Source organism: Scyliorhinus canicula, chromosome 18 (genome assembly GCF_902713615.1).
Source record: "Scyliorhinus canicula chromosome 18, sScyCan1.1, whole genome shotgun sequence".
Classification (NCBI taxonomy): Eukaryota; Metazoa; Chordata; class Chondrichthyes; order Carcharhiniformes; family Scyliorhinidae; genus Scyliorhinus; species Scyliorhinus canicula.
This window is the reverse complement of record NC_052163.1, coordinates 10,648,618-10,666,764: the sequence shown is the minus strand read 5'-3', so window position 1 is coordinate 10,666,764 and position 18,147 is coordinate 10,648,618. Positions and strand designations below refer to the sequence as shown.

At 48.1% G+C, this 18,147-nt stretch overlaps 1 protein-coding gene across 7 annotated transcripts in view; it reads right to left on the bottom strand.

Moving 5' to 3' along the window:
• The window catches only part of polg2 (polymerase (DNA directed), gamma 2, accessory subunit), a 73,213-nt gene that overhangs the window by 14,680 nt on the left and 40,386 nt on the right, over positions 1 to 18,147 (bottom strand). For 5 of the 7 annotated variants that reach the window (XM_038776479.1, XM_038776478.1, XM_038776477.1 and 2 more), the window contains exon 9: positions 3,566 to 3,683. In XM_038776479.1, coding sequence (XP_038632407.1) covers positions 3,566 to 3,683 — 118 coding nt within the window. Of the gene's footprint in view, positions 1 to 2,885; positions 3,684 to 17,629; positions 17,898 to 18,147 lie in introns of those variants that run through there. The other 2 variants (XR_005457906.1, XM_038776482.1) reach the window with 2 other exon arrangements.

The window sequence follows — 18,147 nt, the reverse complement described above, 5'->3', positions numbered from 1 at the left end:
TGAAACACCTGCCCTTTTATGCCCTCCTTTTTCACAGTACAAAGCCCCCAAAGGCTTCTTCCAGGTGATGAAACAGTGATTTACTTGTACTTCTTTCAATTTGGTATGCTGTATTCACTGCTCAAAGTGGTCTCCTCTACATTAGGAAGGCCAAATGCAGATTGGGTGTTCTGTTCATTTTGCAGAACATCCCCATTCAGTCTGCAAAGGGGACCCCCAAGCTTGCAGTAGACTCTTATTTTGATTCCCCATCCTTACCGTCATTCTCATGGCTTCTTACAAAGTTCCAAAGATCTCAAAGCAAGCTCAAGGAACAACACCTCATATTCAACAGGGCACTTCCAGAGTCAACAAAAGTTAAACAATATTAGAAAAGCTCTGCAAATTTGCTGTATCAACATGTGAATTGGAATTAAATCAGTAAGAGGAAAGGGCAGCATGGTGGCGCCGTGGTTAGCATTGCGTCGAGATCCCAGGTTTGATCCCGGCTCTGAGTCATTGTCCGCGTGGAGTTTGCACATTCTCCCTGTGTCTGCGTGGTTCTCACCCCCACAACCCAAAGATGTGCAAAGTAGGTGGATTGGCCACACTAAATTGCCCCTCAATTGGAAAAAATGAATTGGGTACTCTAAATTTATTTAAAAAAAGATATTTGCTACTATCTTCAGCCAGGAGTGCCAAATGGATGATTCAACCTCGCTTCCTGCTAACACTATCACTGATGTCAGTCTTCAGCCAATTAGATTCACACCACGAGTTATCAAAAAGCAGCTGGGCGCGCATTAGATGTAGCAACGGCCCCGACAACAGCTGGATTGTTAGTGCTGAAGACCTGCACTCCAGAACTAGCCACACCTCAAGCCAAGCGGTTTCCTGCACAGCCACAACACTGGCATCAAACTGACATTTTGGCTAGGGCTGCTAAGTGGCAAATAACATTTACGCCACACAAATGGCAGTTAATTGCCACCTCTAGCAAGACAAGAGTCTAAGCGCCTCCCCACGACATTCAACGGGATTACCAAATCTGAAATTTCAAACGATCAACATCTTAGGGGTAAATATTTATTAAGAAACTTAACTGGATTAGCCACATAAATATTGTGCCTGCAAGAGCAGGTTAGAGGCTTTTTAAAAAAATTCATTCATGGATGTGGGCTTCGCTGGTTAGGCCAGCATTTATTTCCCATACCTAGTTGCCCTTTAGAAGGTGGTGGTAAACAACCTTCTTCAACCGCTGCATCCCCTGAGGTGTGGGTAAACCTAGAGTGCTGTTCGGGAAGGAGTTCAGGGATTTTTACCCAGTGACAGTGAAGGAACGACAACATATTTCCAAGTCAGAGTGGTGAGTAACTAAAGAGAACCTCCAGGTGGTGATGTGCCCAGGTATATGCTGCCCTTGTCCATCTAGATAGGAGCAGTCATTGGTTTAGAAGGTGCTGCCCAAGGAGCCCTGGTGAGTTCGTGCAACGCATCTTGTAGATGGTTACACATGGCTGCCACTGTCCATTGGTGGTGGAGGGAGTCAATGTTTGTGGAACAGGTGCCAATCAAGCGGGTTGCTTTGTCCTAGTTGCTGCCATACTTCAAGGGCTGTTGGAGCTGCACTCACCCATTACACTCCTGACCTGTGCCTTGCAGATGGTGGACAGGCTTTGGGGAATCAGGTGGTGAGATACTCGCCACAGGGTTCCTAGCCTCTGACCTCCACTTGTAGCTACAGTATTTCCAAGGCTAGTCCAGATGAGTTTCTAGTCAATGGTAATCCCCAGGATGTTGATAGTGGTAATGCCATTGAATGTCAAGAAGCGATATTTAGATTCTTCCTTGTTGGAGGTGATCATTGCCTGGCACTTGTGTGGCACAAATGTTACTTACCACTTGTCGGCCCAAGCCTGGATATTGTCACGGACTTTCTGCATTTGGACATGGACTGCTTCTGTATCTTAACTGCTTGTGGTGCTGAACATTGCGCAATAATCGGTGAACATATCCACTTCTGATCTTCTGATGAAAGGAAGATCAATCGGTGAACATCCCCCATTTTTGACCTTCTGATGGACGGAAGATCATTTATGAAGCAGCTGAAGATGGTTGGGCCCAGGACACTACCCCGATGAATTCTGCAGTGATGTCAATCTTCCTTTGTGGCCCGTATAACTCCAACCAGTGGGTTTTCTCAGATTCCCATTCACTCCAGTTTGCTAGGGATCTTTGATGCCATACACAGTCAAATGCTGCCTTGAGGTCAAGAGCTAGCATTCTCATCTTTCCTCTGGAATACCGCACTTTTGTCCATGTTTGAACCAAGTCTGTAATGCGGTCTGCAACTGAGTGACCCTGGCAAACCCAAACTGTGCGCAGGTTATTACAAAGCGCAATGTTGATGAGTCCTTACAACATTTTACTAATGATTGAGAGCAGACTGATGGGGCAGTAATTAGCCAGGTTGGATTTGTCCTGTTTTATGCACAGACATACCTGGGCAATATTCCGCATTGCTGGATAGATGCCAATGTTTTTTCTTGTGATGTTTTCCAATTAAGGGGTAATTTTGCATGGAAATCCACCTACCCTGCACATCTTTTGGGATGTGGGGTGAGACCCATGCAGACATGGGGAGAATGTGCAAACTCCATACTGACAGTGACCCAGGGCCAGGATTGAACTCAGGTCCTCGGCGCCATGAGGCAACAGTGCTAACTACTGTACAGCCCTCTGTGTAGTCGCCAATGCTGTACTGGAACAGTTTGGCTAGGGACTTGGCTGGCTCTGGGGCACAAATGTTCAGTACAATGGCCAGAATATTGTCAGGGCCCAAAGCAAATATCCAGTGCCTTCAGCCATCTCTTGATATCACATGGAATAAAGCCATACAAGATCCATTCACGTTACCAATAATATTGCCAATGAGATTTTAATGTCGTAATTCTAATCCAAAATTCAACACATTGCATGTTTGTTAACATTCATTATCATCAGGTCTTTGTGCCAGCAATGAGATTTTAATGTCATAATTCTAAACGCTTTGCAAGTTTGTAACATTCATTATTATTAGGGTTTTGTCATCCAGTAACTTGGTTGAGTTTGGGACTTAAATATGTCAGCAGATGATCAGTAAATTCACATGTTAATTTACATATCAATGTTCTGTACCATGGTGCACAGAGCACAAGCATCAACATTCTGTACCGCAAAGGAATGAGACATACGTTTACCCTTGATTTACAAAGGAAGATCAAAAATATTGGAGTCAATCTACAGGAAAAAAATACATTTCTCAGGGGCTAGCACAGGTTGATTGGCAAAGAATATATAAATTAGGTTTTTTAGAAAAAAGAAAAAGCAGCTACTGAAAAGGCTATCAGCATAAGTAACAGAGTGCAGTTAATAACCCCAAAAAGGCATTTGTACTCTCACCACTGAGTGAAGTGATTTCTGTTTAATCAATGTTATGGAGTCTCATTAAGTATGAGTGCACATGTTCCTATACATGCACACTCAAATGGAAATATATAACTAATTTTCAAGATTCTTGAATGTACTTGGTGAGGAAGTCTCTCACTTCTGAAATGTGAGCCAGTTCTTTCATAGCAGTATCTCGGTTCCTGAGCTGCACTAAGCCACTCTCTAGTGTGGTATCATTGATGACAATCGTGAAGATCACACCCATCTCATCATATCTGCAAAAGAGAAAATCAAGTAACACTGTACAGTTTGTGAGCACTTCCAAAATATATTGGTTGACATTTTGCTTTTATTTTACATATTATAAAATTGCAAAGAGTGAATCACTGTTACGAAATGGAGAGGACTGCTTCTTAGTTGGAGCCTGGAGTTTCCCTTCATCTTATAACTACTATTAAACTTTCATTGTGAATAACTTGTAACTTTCTCCTGTTTGATGTGGCAATTTAATCAGGTCACAAATCACATTTTTCCTCCTGAATGGCATGATTCAATTATTCCAACACAAAACAACCCTCTGAGTGAAAATGAGAAAGTAATGATAGTCAAAGTTTTAAAACTATCAAGTTTTAGGGGAACACTTTCAAAAAATCGTTGAAAGTGATGCAACTACTCATCATCCCACCTTCACCAAAAAAATCTTTTTCCAGTTTACAGTGAATCTTTAAAAAAATATCTATTATTAAAAAAGTCTTACAAATAAAATGTTTACAAAAATTATTGTTGTGCCTCAATTATTTATTTTCTGTGCTAAATTGAAGGGAAAGAAAAGTCGAAGAGAGTATTCTTTTGTTCAAAGCACTGCTCTAGTAGAAATATCTACTTTTTATCAAAATGATAGCTTTTCTTGCTATTAGTAGAGACTCTCAGTGTATTCATCGCTACTGAACAGTTAGGAACACAGGAACAGGAGTAAGCTATTCAGCCCCTCGAGCCTATTCCTCATTTAATGAGACCGTGGCTGATCTGTGACCTAACTCCATATACCTGCCTTTGGCCCATATCTCTTTGCTTAACAAAAATCTATCGACCTTGGATTTAAATTTAACAACTGTTTTTTTTTAAATTAATAAACAATTTTATTGAGGTAGTTTTTGGCTTTATAAACAGATACAGACATCATCAGAAAGAAAGCAAAAAAAGGCAAAAATGTGCAAACATCCATGTACTTTCAATACTTCAATCATAACATATTGCACAAGCCCGCTCCTCTCCCACCGGTACTACCCGCCATATTTTCCCTCCTACTCTACTCTACCCCCACCCCCTGCTGACGCTCACTCTCCCGCAAAGAAGTCAATAAATGGTTGCCACCTCCGGGCGAACTCCTGCACAGATCCCCTCAAGGCGAACTTAATTTTCTCCATACACAAGAAACTCGACATGTCCGCAAGCCACAACTCCGTCTTCGGGGGCTTTGAGTCCCTCCACGCCAATAGTATTCGTCGCCGGGCTATCAGGGAAGCAAAGGCCAAAACATCGGCCTCTTTCTCCCCCTGGACCCCCGGGTCCTCTGAAACCCCAAAAATTGCCACCCCTGGACTCATCACCACCCTTGTTTTTAGTACCCGGGACATAATCCCCGCAAATCCCTCCCAGCACCCCCTCAGCTTAGGGCATGCCCAAAACATGTGCACGTGGTTCGCTGGTCCTCCGGCGCACCTAGTGCATTTGTCCTCTACCCCGAAGAATTTGCTCATCCGAGCCACCGTCATATGGGCCCAGTGAACGACCTTAAATTGAATCAGCCCGAGCCTAGCACGTCGCGGTTGAATTTACCCTACTCAGGGCCTCTGCCCACAGCCCATCCTCCATTTCCCCGCCTAGCTTCTCCTCCCATTTAAGTTTCAGTTCCTCTGTCTGGGACCCTTCCTCCCTCATGAGCACCTTATATATACCCGAGACTCTACCCTCCCCTTCTTCCCTCCTAGAGACTATTCTGTCGAGGATCCCCATTGGCGGGAGGCGTGGGAAAGATGGGACCTGTCTACGAACAAAGTCCCGCAACTGTAGGTATCTAAAATCATTTCCCCTTACCAACCCAAATTTCTCCTCCAAGCTCCTCAGACTCGCAAAGCTCCCCTCCAGTAACATATCACCCACCCTTCCCGCCCCCGCCCGCCGCCATACTCGGAACCCCCCATCCATACTGCCGGGGGGTAAACCGATGGTTGTTGCAGATTGGCGCCCAGACAGACGCCCCCATCTCCCCCACATGCCTCCTCCACTGGCCCCATATCCGCAGGGTCGCCACCACTACCGGGCTGGTGGTGTACTTGGCCGGCGGCAGCAGTAGAGAAGCCGTGACCAGGGCTGCCAAGCTGGAGCCCCTGCACGAAGCCGCCTCCACCCACTCCCAAATAGATCCCGTACCCACCATCCACTTCCTTATCATAGCGATGTTGGCCGCCCAGTAATAATTGATCAGACTCGGCAAAGTCAGCCCTCCTTCGCTGCGGTTCCTCTCCAACATTGCCTTCTTCACCCGCGGAGATTTTCCCGCCCAGACAAAGCTCATGATCAGCCCGTTAACTCTTTTGAAGAAGGACTGTGGGATAAAGATCGGGAGGCACTGAAAAATAAACAGAAATCGAGGGAGGATTGTCATCTTTACAATCTGAACCCTCCCTGCCAGCGAGAGTGCATCCCATCTCCGAAACTCTCCCTTCATTTGCTCCACCACCCTGGCCAAATTTAACTTATGCAGCCTGCCCCAGTCTCGTGCCACCTGGATTCCCAAATACCGGAAATTTTCCTCAACCAGCCTAAACGGTAGCCCTCTCAATCTGTTCTCCTGGCCCCTTGCCTGGACCACAAACATTTCACTCTTGACCGTATTTAATTTGTATCCTGAGAACTGGCCGCACTTCCTCAGCATTCCCAGAATAGTTCCCATCCTGGCCACTGGGTCCGACACATACAGGAGCAGGTCGTCTGCATAAAGAGAAACCCTATGTTCAACCCCGCCCCTCACCATCCCCTTCCAACCCTCTGCGGCTCTCAGCGCAATCGCCAGCGGCTCTATGGCCAGCGCAAACAGCAGCGGGGAGAGCGGGCAGCCCTGTCTGGTCCCTCGGTACAACCTAAAATACTCCGACACTTCTCTGTTGGTCCTGACGCTGGCCCTCGGGGCCTGATATAATAATTTGATCCAGTCCACCAATCCCTCCCCGAACCCAAACCGTCCGAGCACCTCCCATAGATAGTCCCACTCCACCCGGTCAAAGCCTTCTCGGCGTCCATTGCCACCACTACCTCCACCTCCCTACTCACTGGGGGCATCATTATCACATTAAGTAATCTTCTCAGGTTGGCCGCCAGCTGCCTACCTTTCACAAACCCCGTTTGATCCTCCCCAATCACCTCCGGTACACAGTCCTCCATTCTACCCGCCAGTACCTTTGCCAGGAGCTTGGCGTCTACATTAATCCGGGAGATTGGCCTGTGGGACCCGCACGCCTCCGGGTCTTTACCCCGCTTCAATATCAGTGATATGGTGGCTTGTGACATTGTCGGCGGCAGGGTCCCTCTGTCCCTTGCCTCATTAAAAACCCTCGCCAAGACCGGGCCCACCAGCTCAGAGAACTTCCTATAAAACTCTACTGGGTATCCATCCGGCCCCGGGGACTTCCCCGACTGCATGGCCTTAAGGCCCCCCAATACCTCCTCTACTCTAATCGGGGCCCCCAGCTCTTCCACTCGCCCCCCACCTACTGTTGGGAATGTTAACCCGTCCAGAAACCTTTTCATCCTCTCCGGTTCTTCCGGCGGCTCCGAAGTATACAGCTTACGATAGAAGTCCCGGAATACCCTATTCAATTCTGCCGGGTCCTCCACTTTGCCCCCCCCCCGCCCCCCGTCTCTTACTCTACCTACTCTACCTATTTCCCTGGCCGCCTCCCTCCTCCCGAGTTGCTGCGCTAACAGTCTGCTAGCCTTTTCCCCATGCTCGTACACCACTCCCCTCGCCTTCCTAAGCTGTTCCACAGCCCTACTCGTGGATAGAGCCCCCAGTTCCGCCTGTAGTCTCTGCCTCTCCCTGAGTAAAACCTCCCCCGGGGACTCCGCGTGCTCTTCATCTATCCGACCCATTTCCCTGACCAATCTATCCATCTCTGCCCGGTCTGCCTTGGCTCTGTGGGCCCCAATTGAAATCAGCTCCCCCGCACTACTGCCTTTAGCGCCTCCCACAGGGTCGCCGCTGAGACCTCCCCCGTGTCATTCACCTGCAGGTAATTTTGCATACATCTCCGGAGCCTCTCGCAGATCCCCTCCTCCGACAGCAGTCCCACATCTAGCCTCCATTGCGGGCGTTGATAGCTCGCTCCCCCGAACTGCAGGTCCACCCAATGCGGGGCATGGTCTGAAATGGTAATTGCCGAGTATTCTGTGTTCTTTACCTCCCCCATACAGTCCCTGCTTAGTACAAAGAAATCTATCCTGGAATATACTTTATGGACGTGCGAGTAAAACGAGTAGCCCCTTCCTGTTGGCTGTCTATCTCTCCAGGGGTCCACTGCCCCCATTTGCTCCATAAACCCTTTCAGCTCCCTTGCCATTGCTGAGAGTCTACCCATTCTGGGACACGACCGATCCAAAGTCGGGTCAAGGACCATGTTAAAGTCCCCTCCCATTATTAGCCTGCGAGAATCCAAGTCCGGGATCTTCCCCAGCACTCTTTTAACAAAGTCCACATCATCCCAGTTCGGGGCATATATATTCACCAGCACCACTCTTCTCCCCTCCAGTCTGCACCATACCATCAGGTATCTGCCCCCCCTGTCTGCGGATATACCCTCTGCCTCAAATTGCACGTGCTTGTTGATCATGATTGCCACCCCTCTGGACTTCGAGTCCAAGTCCGAGTGGAAGACCTGGCTAATCCAGCCCTTCCTTAGCCTGGTCTGGCCAGACACTTTCAGGTGTGTCTCCTGCAACATAATTACGTCCGCCCTCAGGGCCCGCAAGTGCGCGAACACCCGCGCCCTCTTAACCGGCCCATTCAGTCCCTTGACGTTCCAGGTGATCAGCCTGGTCAGGGGGCACATCCCACCCCACCCCCACCCCACCGGTCAGCCATAGCCTTTCTCGGGCCGGCCTCTGGCCCGTGCATCGCGCCATTCCTGGCCCGCCCTCTGGCTGCCTCCACCCTCGACCTCCTTTCCCGTGCCTTTTTCAAGTCCCTCCCCCGTCAGCAGAACAACCCCCCCCCCCAATACCCCAAACCCCTGCCATCTACTGGCTGTAACTCCCCCCCCCCCCCCCCCCCCCACCTGACTCCCTTGACTAGCCAATCTGCTAGCCCAGTGACTCAACACTCCGGCGCCTTCCTGTCTCAGTCCCATTGTTTCTCCGTCCTCCTCCCCACTCCCCGGCGCCCCATCCCTCTCTCCCACCCACTAGGGCAAGCCGGCTCCAGTGTCTTCTGCGAGCTGCACAAAAAGTACAAACCAGCCCAAACAGGAAAACAAAAACAGAAAAAAAGAGTAAAAGCACAAAAATAAACCCAAAAAACAACCCCCCCCCCCCCCCCCCCCCCAAGAAACAAGAGAGATCCCAACAAAAAAAACCAAAAAAGGGGGAAAGGGGTGGTTAACCCCCCAAACCAATGTCCATGAACAAAGTAAAGAGTCCCAAATGTTCCACTTGGCCCAGCAAACCGTTGAGCAGCAGTCCAGGCACATTCGGCGTTCCTTCCCACAGTAATCCTCAGGCCCTAATTCGCGTCCTTGGGGCCTCCTTTCGGGACCAGCCCCAGGTCCCTCACAAAATCCATCGCTTCTTCGGCCTCGGAGAAGTAGTGGTGTTGACCCTGGTGCGTGACCCATAGACGAGCTGGGAACAGCAGACCAAACTTCACGTGCTTCTTGAACAGCACCTCCTTGACATTCTTAAAGGCTGCTCGCCGCCGAGCCACCTCCTGGCTTAGGTCCTGATAAATGCGGAGAACACTGTTGTTCCACGTGCTGCTCCTGGCACTCTTTGCCCACTGCAGCACCCGCTCCTGGTCCACGAACTTGTGGAACCTAATCACCATCGGGCGGGGGGGGGGGGGGGGGGGGGGGGGGTCCGCCCGGCCGCCCCTGCCTTGCCTGCACTCTGTGTGCCCCCTCCAGCTCCGGCGGTCGCGGAAAGGCTTCGGCCCCCATCAGCTGCTTCAGCAGGTCTGCTACAAACGCTGCAGCATCAGCTCCCTCAGCCCCCTCCGGGAGGCCGACCATCCTCAGATTATTCCTGCGGACTCTATTCTCCAGCTCCTCCACTCTGTCCAGCAGTCTTCTCTGCCGCTCTTTCAGGCCGTCAACTTCTATCGCTGCAACCGTCTGCGCATCCGCCTGCTCCTCCACCGCATCTCCCAGCGGCTTAACTTTAACATCCTGCGCGTCCAGCCTCTGGTTCAGCTGATCCACCGCTTTCTGGATTGGGTCCAAGCTGTCCCGCTTCAGCGCTTCAAAACTGGACTTCATTACCTGGAGCATGTTATCCAGCGCCTGCTGGATTGCTGAGTCCAGGGTCCGTGTGTCCGCCATCTTAGGTCCCAGGTAAGTTTCTTCAGGTCCTTGTCTCTGTCCCTTTTTCTCCTTCTTTTTCTGCCTTCTGGACTCTCGCTGTTCCATATGCCGCAGCCCGCTCCTCAGCGCCTTCGCTGCCGCTTTCCTTCGCCCAGCTCCTTAAATTTTACCTTCTGGGCCTCTGAAGTGAGTCCAAGTTGTCCTGCTTCAGCAACTCCAAAACTTCTTTTCTTCTCCTGGAGGAAGGAAGGTCCGTGGGTCCGCCATCTTACTTTCCAGGTCCGTTTCCTCTGCTCCTTGCCTCCGACTCTCTCTCTCTCTCTCTTCCCCTACCTGCTGGCCTCCCACGTTTCCATCGCTGTCAGCCCGCTCTCCAGCCCTTTCCCGGCAGCCTTTTTGCCGCCTCTGAGGTCCCACTATCGCAGGGAATCAGCTCCAAAGCCCCGCCGGAGTGAGAGCCCACCGAATGTGCGGCTCACTCAGGCATCGCCGCCACCGGAAGTCTTTAACAACTGTTTTAGCTTCACCTGCTGTTGTGCAAGAGTTCTGAAGTAGGACATTTTTTAAGGCTATATTGGATTCGTATTAATATTTACATCATCAAAGCATTCTTCATTTATTGGACTGATTGGCACCATTCATGATGTAAAGGGATGGGCATTCGTTTGAATCCCATTTTTGCACAGCTGAGAAACATTTTTCGAACGAAATGGAGAATCTATAATCTGCCTATCAACAGCACGAAGCTGCATCTTAAAACGGCATATCTGCGAGTCAAGACCCTGACAGTGGGGCAGATATATATATATTTTGATTAAAACTAAGACTTATAAAATGAAATGTTATAAAATGAAATGTTGTAAAACCAAAATGACCCAGGCAGGCAAAAGAAACCTAAGGATTAAATATATTGATTAGATTAGTTTTACACACAGACACAAATCCTATCAAACAGGAGGCTGACACAATAGATTCCCAGGTTAACACAGGAACCACACTCAACACCTAATCAAGGTACAGCATAGAGATAATGGGTCCCCATTGTAAGTCAAGGGAACACCTATTAAAACCAAGCAGATAACAAGACATTGACGTCAGAGTCAGGAAGCCCGGGAAATCATGTATCTGTATAGTAGTCCCCCGTTATACCGCACTCCGCAATACCGACAAACTTAAATTCAAATCGAAAGAAACATCCAAATCAAACAGATTAGCCCCAACTGGGGGACCATCTTCAATCACAATGAGGACGAACCAACTCCAACCTTCCATCCCTCTCCTGGCTCCGATTCTACTCATCGTCCTTTTAAATGAGACAGGAGATAACAAAGAACTCCCCCTTCCCCAATTATTATTTTTTTTTTAATTTAGAGTACCCAATTAATTTTTTTTCCAATTAAGGGGCAATTTAGCGTGTTCAATCCACCTACCCTGCACATCTTTGGGCCGTGGGGGCGAAACGCACGCAAACACAGGGAGAATGTGCAAACTCCACACGGACAGCGACCCAGAGCCGGGATCGAACCTGGGACCTCGGTGCCGTGAGACTGCAGGGCTAACCCACTGCGCCACCGTACTGCCCTTCCCTTCCCCAATTATAAGGATTACAAGATACTATAATGCATAATTACAATTAGAAGTGAAACCTTGCATAAATCATTTCCCATTTGCTAACTCAGGATAACCAACAGTACAGACTGTCACACCCACACCTCACACTTCCCTGTAGGAAAAAGTACAGCATCAAAAAAGCAACATGATCAACAGGGAGTAATGTTCAGGATAACAGACAAGTTTCAGGGCAGTCTTCAAGACAAAGACATTTTCCTGCCCCATGAAGAAAGCAAAAGCCAAGGATAAAGCAGGATCAACAAGCACTCTTCAGGATCACCCAATAATCATTACCTCTGCTATGCCGTCTCACCAACACCCATGCAGTCTACAGCCTAGTCCCCAGCCGGGGTCTCGATCGGTTCAGCAACCTCTAACCTCGCACGACAAGCATCAGGAACAGGACAATACGGGACGCTATAGTCAGCACTGCTGCTTCACAGCGCCAGGGACTCAGGTTCAATTCTGGCCTTGGGTGACTGGCTGTGTGGAGTTTGCACTTTCTCCCCGTGTCTGCGTGGGTTTCCTCTGCGTGCCCTGGTTCGCAGTCCAAAGATGTGCAGGTTATGTGGAATTGGCCATGATACAATTGCCCCTTAATGTCCAGAGATGTGGGGTTTAGGCAGGGTTACGGGAGTGGGCCTGGGTAGGGTGCTCTTTCAAAGGGTTGGTGCAGACTCGATGGGTCAAATGTCTCCCTTCTGCATTGTAGGGATTCTATGAACCAGTGATCTGTGGGGCCGAACCTACCCCAGGCCTAGAGAGAGCGAGAGGGAGAGAAAAATCGGCCCGACTCGCAGGGTGTCTAATTGTTGGCTGTGTTGATGAGTCTTCTTTTCGGAAGGCAGCCCCCCATATGGTCGGCACTGGAACAATCATCCCCTTATGGCATGTTGCCCTGGATGGGGTTGGCAAGGTATAGGCTCGGCAAGGGTGTAGGCTTCTGGGGTGTGCTGGAGGCCCTGGGGGTATAGTTTCTTGTGCGTCGGTTGAACATAGAACATAGAACGATACAGCGCAGTACAGGCCCTTCGGCCCTCGATGTTGCACCGACATGGAAAAAAAAAAAACTAAAGGCCATCTAACCTACACTATGCCCTTATCATCCATATGCTTGTCCAATAAATTTTTAAATGCCCTCAATGTTGGCGAGTTCACTACTGTTGCAGGTAGGGCATTCCACGGCCTCACCACTCTTTGTGTAAAAAACCCACCTCTGACCTCTGTCCTATATCTATTACCCCTCAATTTAAGGCTATGTCCCCTCGTGCTAGCCACCTCCATCCGCGGGAGAAGGCTCTCGCTGTCCACCCTATCTAACCCTCTGATCATTTTGTATGCCTCTATTAAGTCACCTCTTAACCTTCTTCTCTCTAACGAAAACAACCTCAAGTCCATCAGCCTTTCCTCATAAGATTTTCCCTCCATACCAGGCAACATCCTGGTAAATCTCCTCTGCACCCGTTCCAAAGCTTCCACGTCCTTCCTATAATGAGGCGACCAGAACTGTACGCAATACTCCAAATGTGGCCGTACCAGAGTTTGGTACAGCTGCATCATGACCTCATGGCTCCGGAACTCAATCCCTCTACCAATAAAGGCCAACACACCATAGGCCTTCTTCACAACCCTATCAACCTGGGTGGCAACTTTCAGGGATCTATGTACATGGACACCGAGATCCCTCTGCTCATCCACACTACCAAGAATTTTACCATTAGCCAAATATTCCGCATTCCTGTTATTCTTTCCAAAGTGAATCACCTCACACTTCTCCACATTAAACTCCATTTGCCACCTCTCAGCCCAGCTCTGCAGCTTATCTATGTCCCTCTGTAACCTGCAACATCCTTCCGCACTGTCTACAACTCCACCGACTTTAGTGTCGTCTGCAAATTTACTCACCCATCCTTCTGCGCCCTCCTCAAGGTCATTTATAAAAATGACCAACAGCAACGGCCCCAGAACAGATCCTTGTGGTACGCCACTCGTAACTGCACTCCATTCTGAACATTTCCCATCAACTACCACTCTCTGTCTTCTTTCAACTAGCCAATTTCTGATCCACATCTCTAAATCACCCTCAATCCCCAGCCTCCGTATTTTCTGCAATAGCCGACCGTGGGGAACCTTATCAAACGCTTTACTGAAATCCATATACACCACATCAACTGCTCTACCCTCGTCTACCTGTTCAGTCACCTTCTCAAAGAACTCGATAAGGTTTGTGAGGCATGACCTACCCTTCATAAAACCATGCTGACTATCCCTAATCATATTATTCCTATCTAGATGATTATAAATCGTATCTTTTATAATCCTCTCCAAGACTTTACCCACCACAGACGTTAGGCTCACCGGCCTATAGTTACCGGGGTTATCTCTACTCCCCTTCTTGAACAAAGGGACCACATTTGCTATCCTCCAGTCCTCTGGCACTATTCCTGTAGCCAATGATGACCTAAAAATCAAAGCCAAAGGCTCAGCAATCTCTTCCCTGGCTTCCCAGAGAATCCTAGGATAAATCCCATCCGGCCCCGGGGACTTATCTATTTTCACCTTGTCCAGAATTGCCAACACTTCTTCCCTACGCACCTCAATGCCATCTATTCTAATAGCCTGGGTCTCAGCATTCTCCTCCACAATATTATCTTTTTCTTGAGTGAATACTGACGAAAAGTATTCATTTAGTATCTCGCTTATCTCCTCCGCCTCCACACACAACTTCCCACCACTGTCCTTGACTGGCCCTACTCTTACCCTAGTCATTCTTTTATTCCTGACATACCTATAGAAAGCTTTTGGGTTTTCCTTGATCCTACCTGCCAAAGACTTCTCATGTCCCCTCCTTGCTCGTCTCAGCTCTCTCTTTAGATCCTTCCTCGCTTCCTTGTAACTATCAAGCGCCCCAACTGAAACTTCACGCCTCATCTTCACATAGGCCTCCTTCTTCCTCTTAACAAGAGATTCCACTTCTTTGGTAAACCACGGTTCCCTCGCTCGACCCCTTCCTCCCTGCCTGACTGGTACGTACTTATCAAGAACATGCAATAGCTGTTCCTTGAACAAGCTCCACATATCCAGTGTGCCCAACCCTTGCAGCCTACTTCTCCAACCAACACATCCTAAGTCATGTCTAATGGCATCATAATTGCCCTTCCCCCAGCTATAACTCTTGCTCTGCGGGGTATACTTATCCCTTTCCATCACTAACGTAAAGGTCACCGAATTGTGGTCACTGTCTCCAAAGTGTTCACCTACCTCCAGATCTAACACCTGGCCTGGTTCATTACCCAAAACCAAATCCAAAGTGGCCTCACCTCTTGTTGGCCTGTCAACATATTGTGTCAGAAAACCCTCCTGCACACATTGTACAAAGAACGACCCATCCAATGTACTCGAACTATATCTTTTCCAGTCAATATTAGGAAAGTTAAAGTCTCCCATAACAACTACCCTGTTACTTTCGCTCTTTTCCAGAATCATCTTCGCCATCATCGAATCGGTTGGTGCTAGGTTAGGCCAGGCCCGGTCCTGTGGCAGTTGTCTACTGCCCCGAGGGCTCAGGATGTCACTCTGAGGTTTTGTGAGGTGCTTCCAGGGAGGCTGGGTTTTGTTTCTTTGACTCTTCGGTATACAGGGGCCTGGGGATGGATCAAGTTCTGTGCTTTGGTGGATACCCTGTTGTTTCCCCCTAAGGGGATGGATCGTCCTCTTGTTGGTTGAATGGCCAGTTCTCTTCTTCACTGATGGGTGTTCACATCTGGTGGACTAGCTGTGGCCGGGGGGGGGGGGCTTACCGCTTAACCATAGTCTGAACAGGGCAGCACGGTGGCCTAGTGGTTAGCACAACCGCCTCACGGCGCTGAGGTCCCAGGTTCGATCCCGGCTCTGGGTCACTGTCCGTGTGGAGTTTGCACATTCTCCCCGTGTCTGCGTGGGTTTCGCCCCCACAACCCAAAAATGTGCAGAGTAGGTGGATTGGACACGCTAAATTGCCCCTTAATTGGAAAAAATAATTGGGTAATCTAAATTTATAAAAAAAAAAAAAAAACCATAGTCTGAACATGTTATTGTTGACAATCCCCTCTTCCTCTTCTCATAATTGTATGGAATGATTTTGGTTCGACCCTGGGCCTGTTTTTTGAGGTTTAGTTGTATTGTATAGTATGCTTGCAACTCCCCTTAGATCTGTGGTTTCCGTGAACTTTCTCTTTTTGTAAGGGCATGTATGACAAATCCGCTCTTTGCTCCTATATGGTTTGATATAGGTGCAGATGGTTTGCTATCAGAAAGAGAAGGCTATGATGGGCCATTGGTGCCATTGAAGCTGCTGGGGTTGAAGGTGATGTACGTTGGTGTGCACCCCATCATGGCATGGAAAGTTTACCCTGATTTCTCGTGATGATTGTAGGGCTGCACGACGCGGGAGGGTGTGAATGCCATTTGGTCATGTTTTCATGATCCTATCCTGTTTTTCCTTCTGTCTCTGGTGGGGCTATATGAATATCTAGGTCTATCTAATGATTGTGATGTTGTCCTGTTCCATTCTGTACTCATGTTGGTTAAGTAATTTGATTTTTTTTTCTCCCTTCCTTGTTTATGGCGATGTAATTTGCAACTTTGTTACATTATTATATAAAATGTAAAATCTCAATAAACATTTTTAAAAAAAAGTATAATCAATTAACTATGCCTCTTCAATTTAAAATTTTTTTTAAAAAAAAGAGAACCCAATTATTTTTTTCCCCAATTAAGGAGCATTTTAGCGTGGCCAATCCATCTAACCTGCACATCTTTGGGTTGTGGGGGTGTACCCCACGCTGACATGGGGAGAAAGTGCAAACTCCACACGGACAGTGACCCAGAGCCGGGATTTGAACCTTCGTCCTCAGTGCGTAGTCCCAATGCTAACCACTGCGCCACATGCCGCCTTCTATGCCTCTTCAATGATGGAAAGCCCAGCAAAAGACATGGCTGAACAATTTGCAACCACCTTCAGTCAAAAGTGCTGAGTGGATGATACATTTCAGCCTCCTCCCAAAGTTCCCAGCATCACAATGCTAATCTTCAGCCAATTCCATTAATTCCATCGATAAACTGCTCAAGGACCCTGACAATATTCTGGCTGTTGTACCAAGATTAATGCTCCAGAACTAGTGCAAAGCTGCTCTGGTGGAGCTACACTATCAGATCTACAGCATCTACCAGACAATGTAAAATATTGCACGGGTATATGCTGTCCATAAAAGAGGGACAAATGCAATCTGGCCATTTACTGTCCCATCAGTCTATTCTCAATCATCATCATAGCGATGGGAGATGCCGCTGAGAATACTATCAAGCAACACTTACACATCAATAAACAATGCTCAGTTCAGGTTCCACAACAGCCACTTGGCTCATTGCAGCCTTTATCTGAACATGGAGGAGAGGTGAAGAGAGTGTACAGCATTTGGCAGAGTAAAAGCACCAAGGAACCCTAGCAAAATTGGAATCAGAAGGAAAATTCTAAACTGACAATCATCTCAGTTCCAGGACATTGCTGCAGTAGTTTCTCAAGTTAGAATCTCAAGCCAAAAGGTAGCCTGCTGCTTCATCAATGACCTTTCCGCCTTCATAAGGTCTGGGTGCAGTACTAATTGTGAATTCTCAGATACTGAATCACTCCATTCCTGCATGCAGCAAGACTTCAGACAAGTTTCAGGCTTAGCCAGGACAGCACGGTGGCGCAGTGGTTTGCACCCCCACAACCCAAAGATGTGCAGGATAGGTGGATTGGCCACGCTAAATTGCCCCTTGATTGGAATTTTATTTTATTTTCAGGCTTAGCTGATGAGTGGCAAGTAAGATTCACGACTCAAGTGCTGAGCAGTGACCATCTCCAACAAGAGAAAATCTATCCATCACCCCTTGATGTTCAACACCATTACCAATGCGGAGACAGCAGGGAGTGGTGGGGGTTACCACTGACTAGAAATGTAACTGGATGGACTGTGGCTACAGAGCAAGTCAGAATTCTGCAGTAAGTAACTCACCTTGACTTTCCAAAGCCTGTTCATCATCTACACGGCTAAGTCAAGAGTGTGGTTGAAAATTCACTACTTGCTTGGATGAATGCAGCTCCAACACTCAAGAAGCTCAGCACCATCGAAGATAAAACAGTCTGCTAGATCAGTACCCCATTCACTACATTGAGCATTCACTCCCTCCACCACTGGCAGAAGTATGCATCATCTACAAGATGCACTGTAAACATGCCAAGGCTCCTTCGACTGCAATTTCCAAACCTGCAACTTCTGTCACCTAAAAAGTCAAGGACAGAAGACATGAGAGCACCATTACCTACAAGCTCCCTTCAAGTCACAATGCATCATAACTTGGAATGATATTAACCTTCCTTTAGTCACCTTTTTCTAACAGCATTATGGTGTACTTAAACCACATGGACTGCAGGGATTCAAGGAGGAAGCACACCACCTTCTTTATAATAATAATCTTTATTGTCACAAGTAGGCTTATATTAACACTGCAATGAAGTTACTGTGAAAAGCCC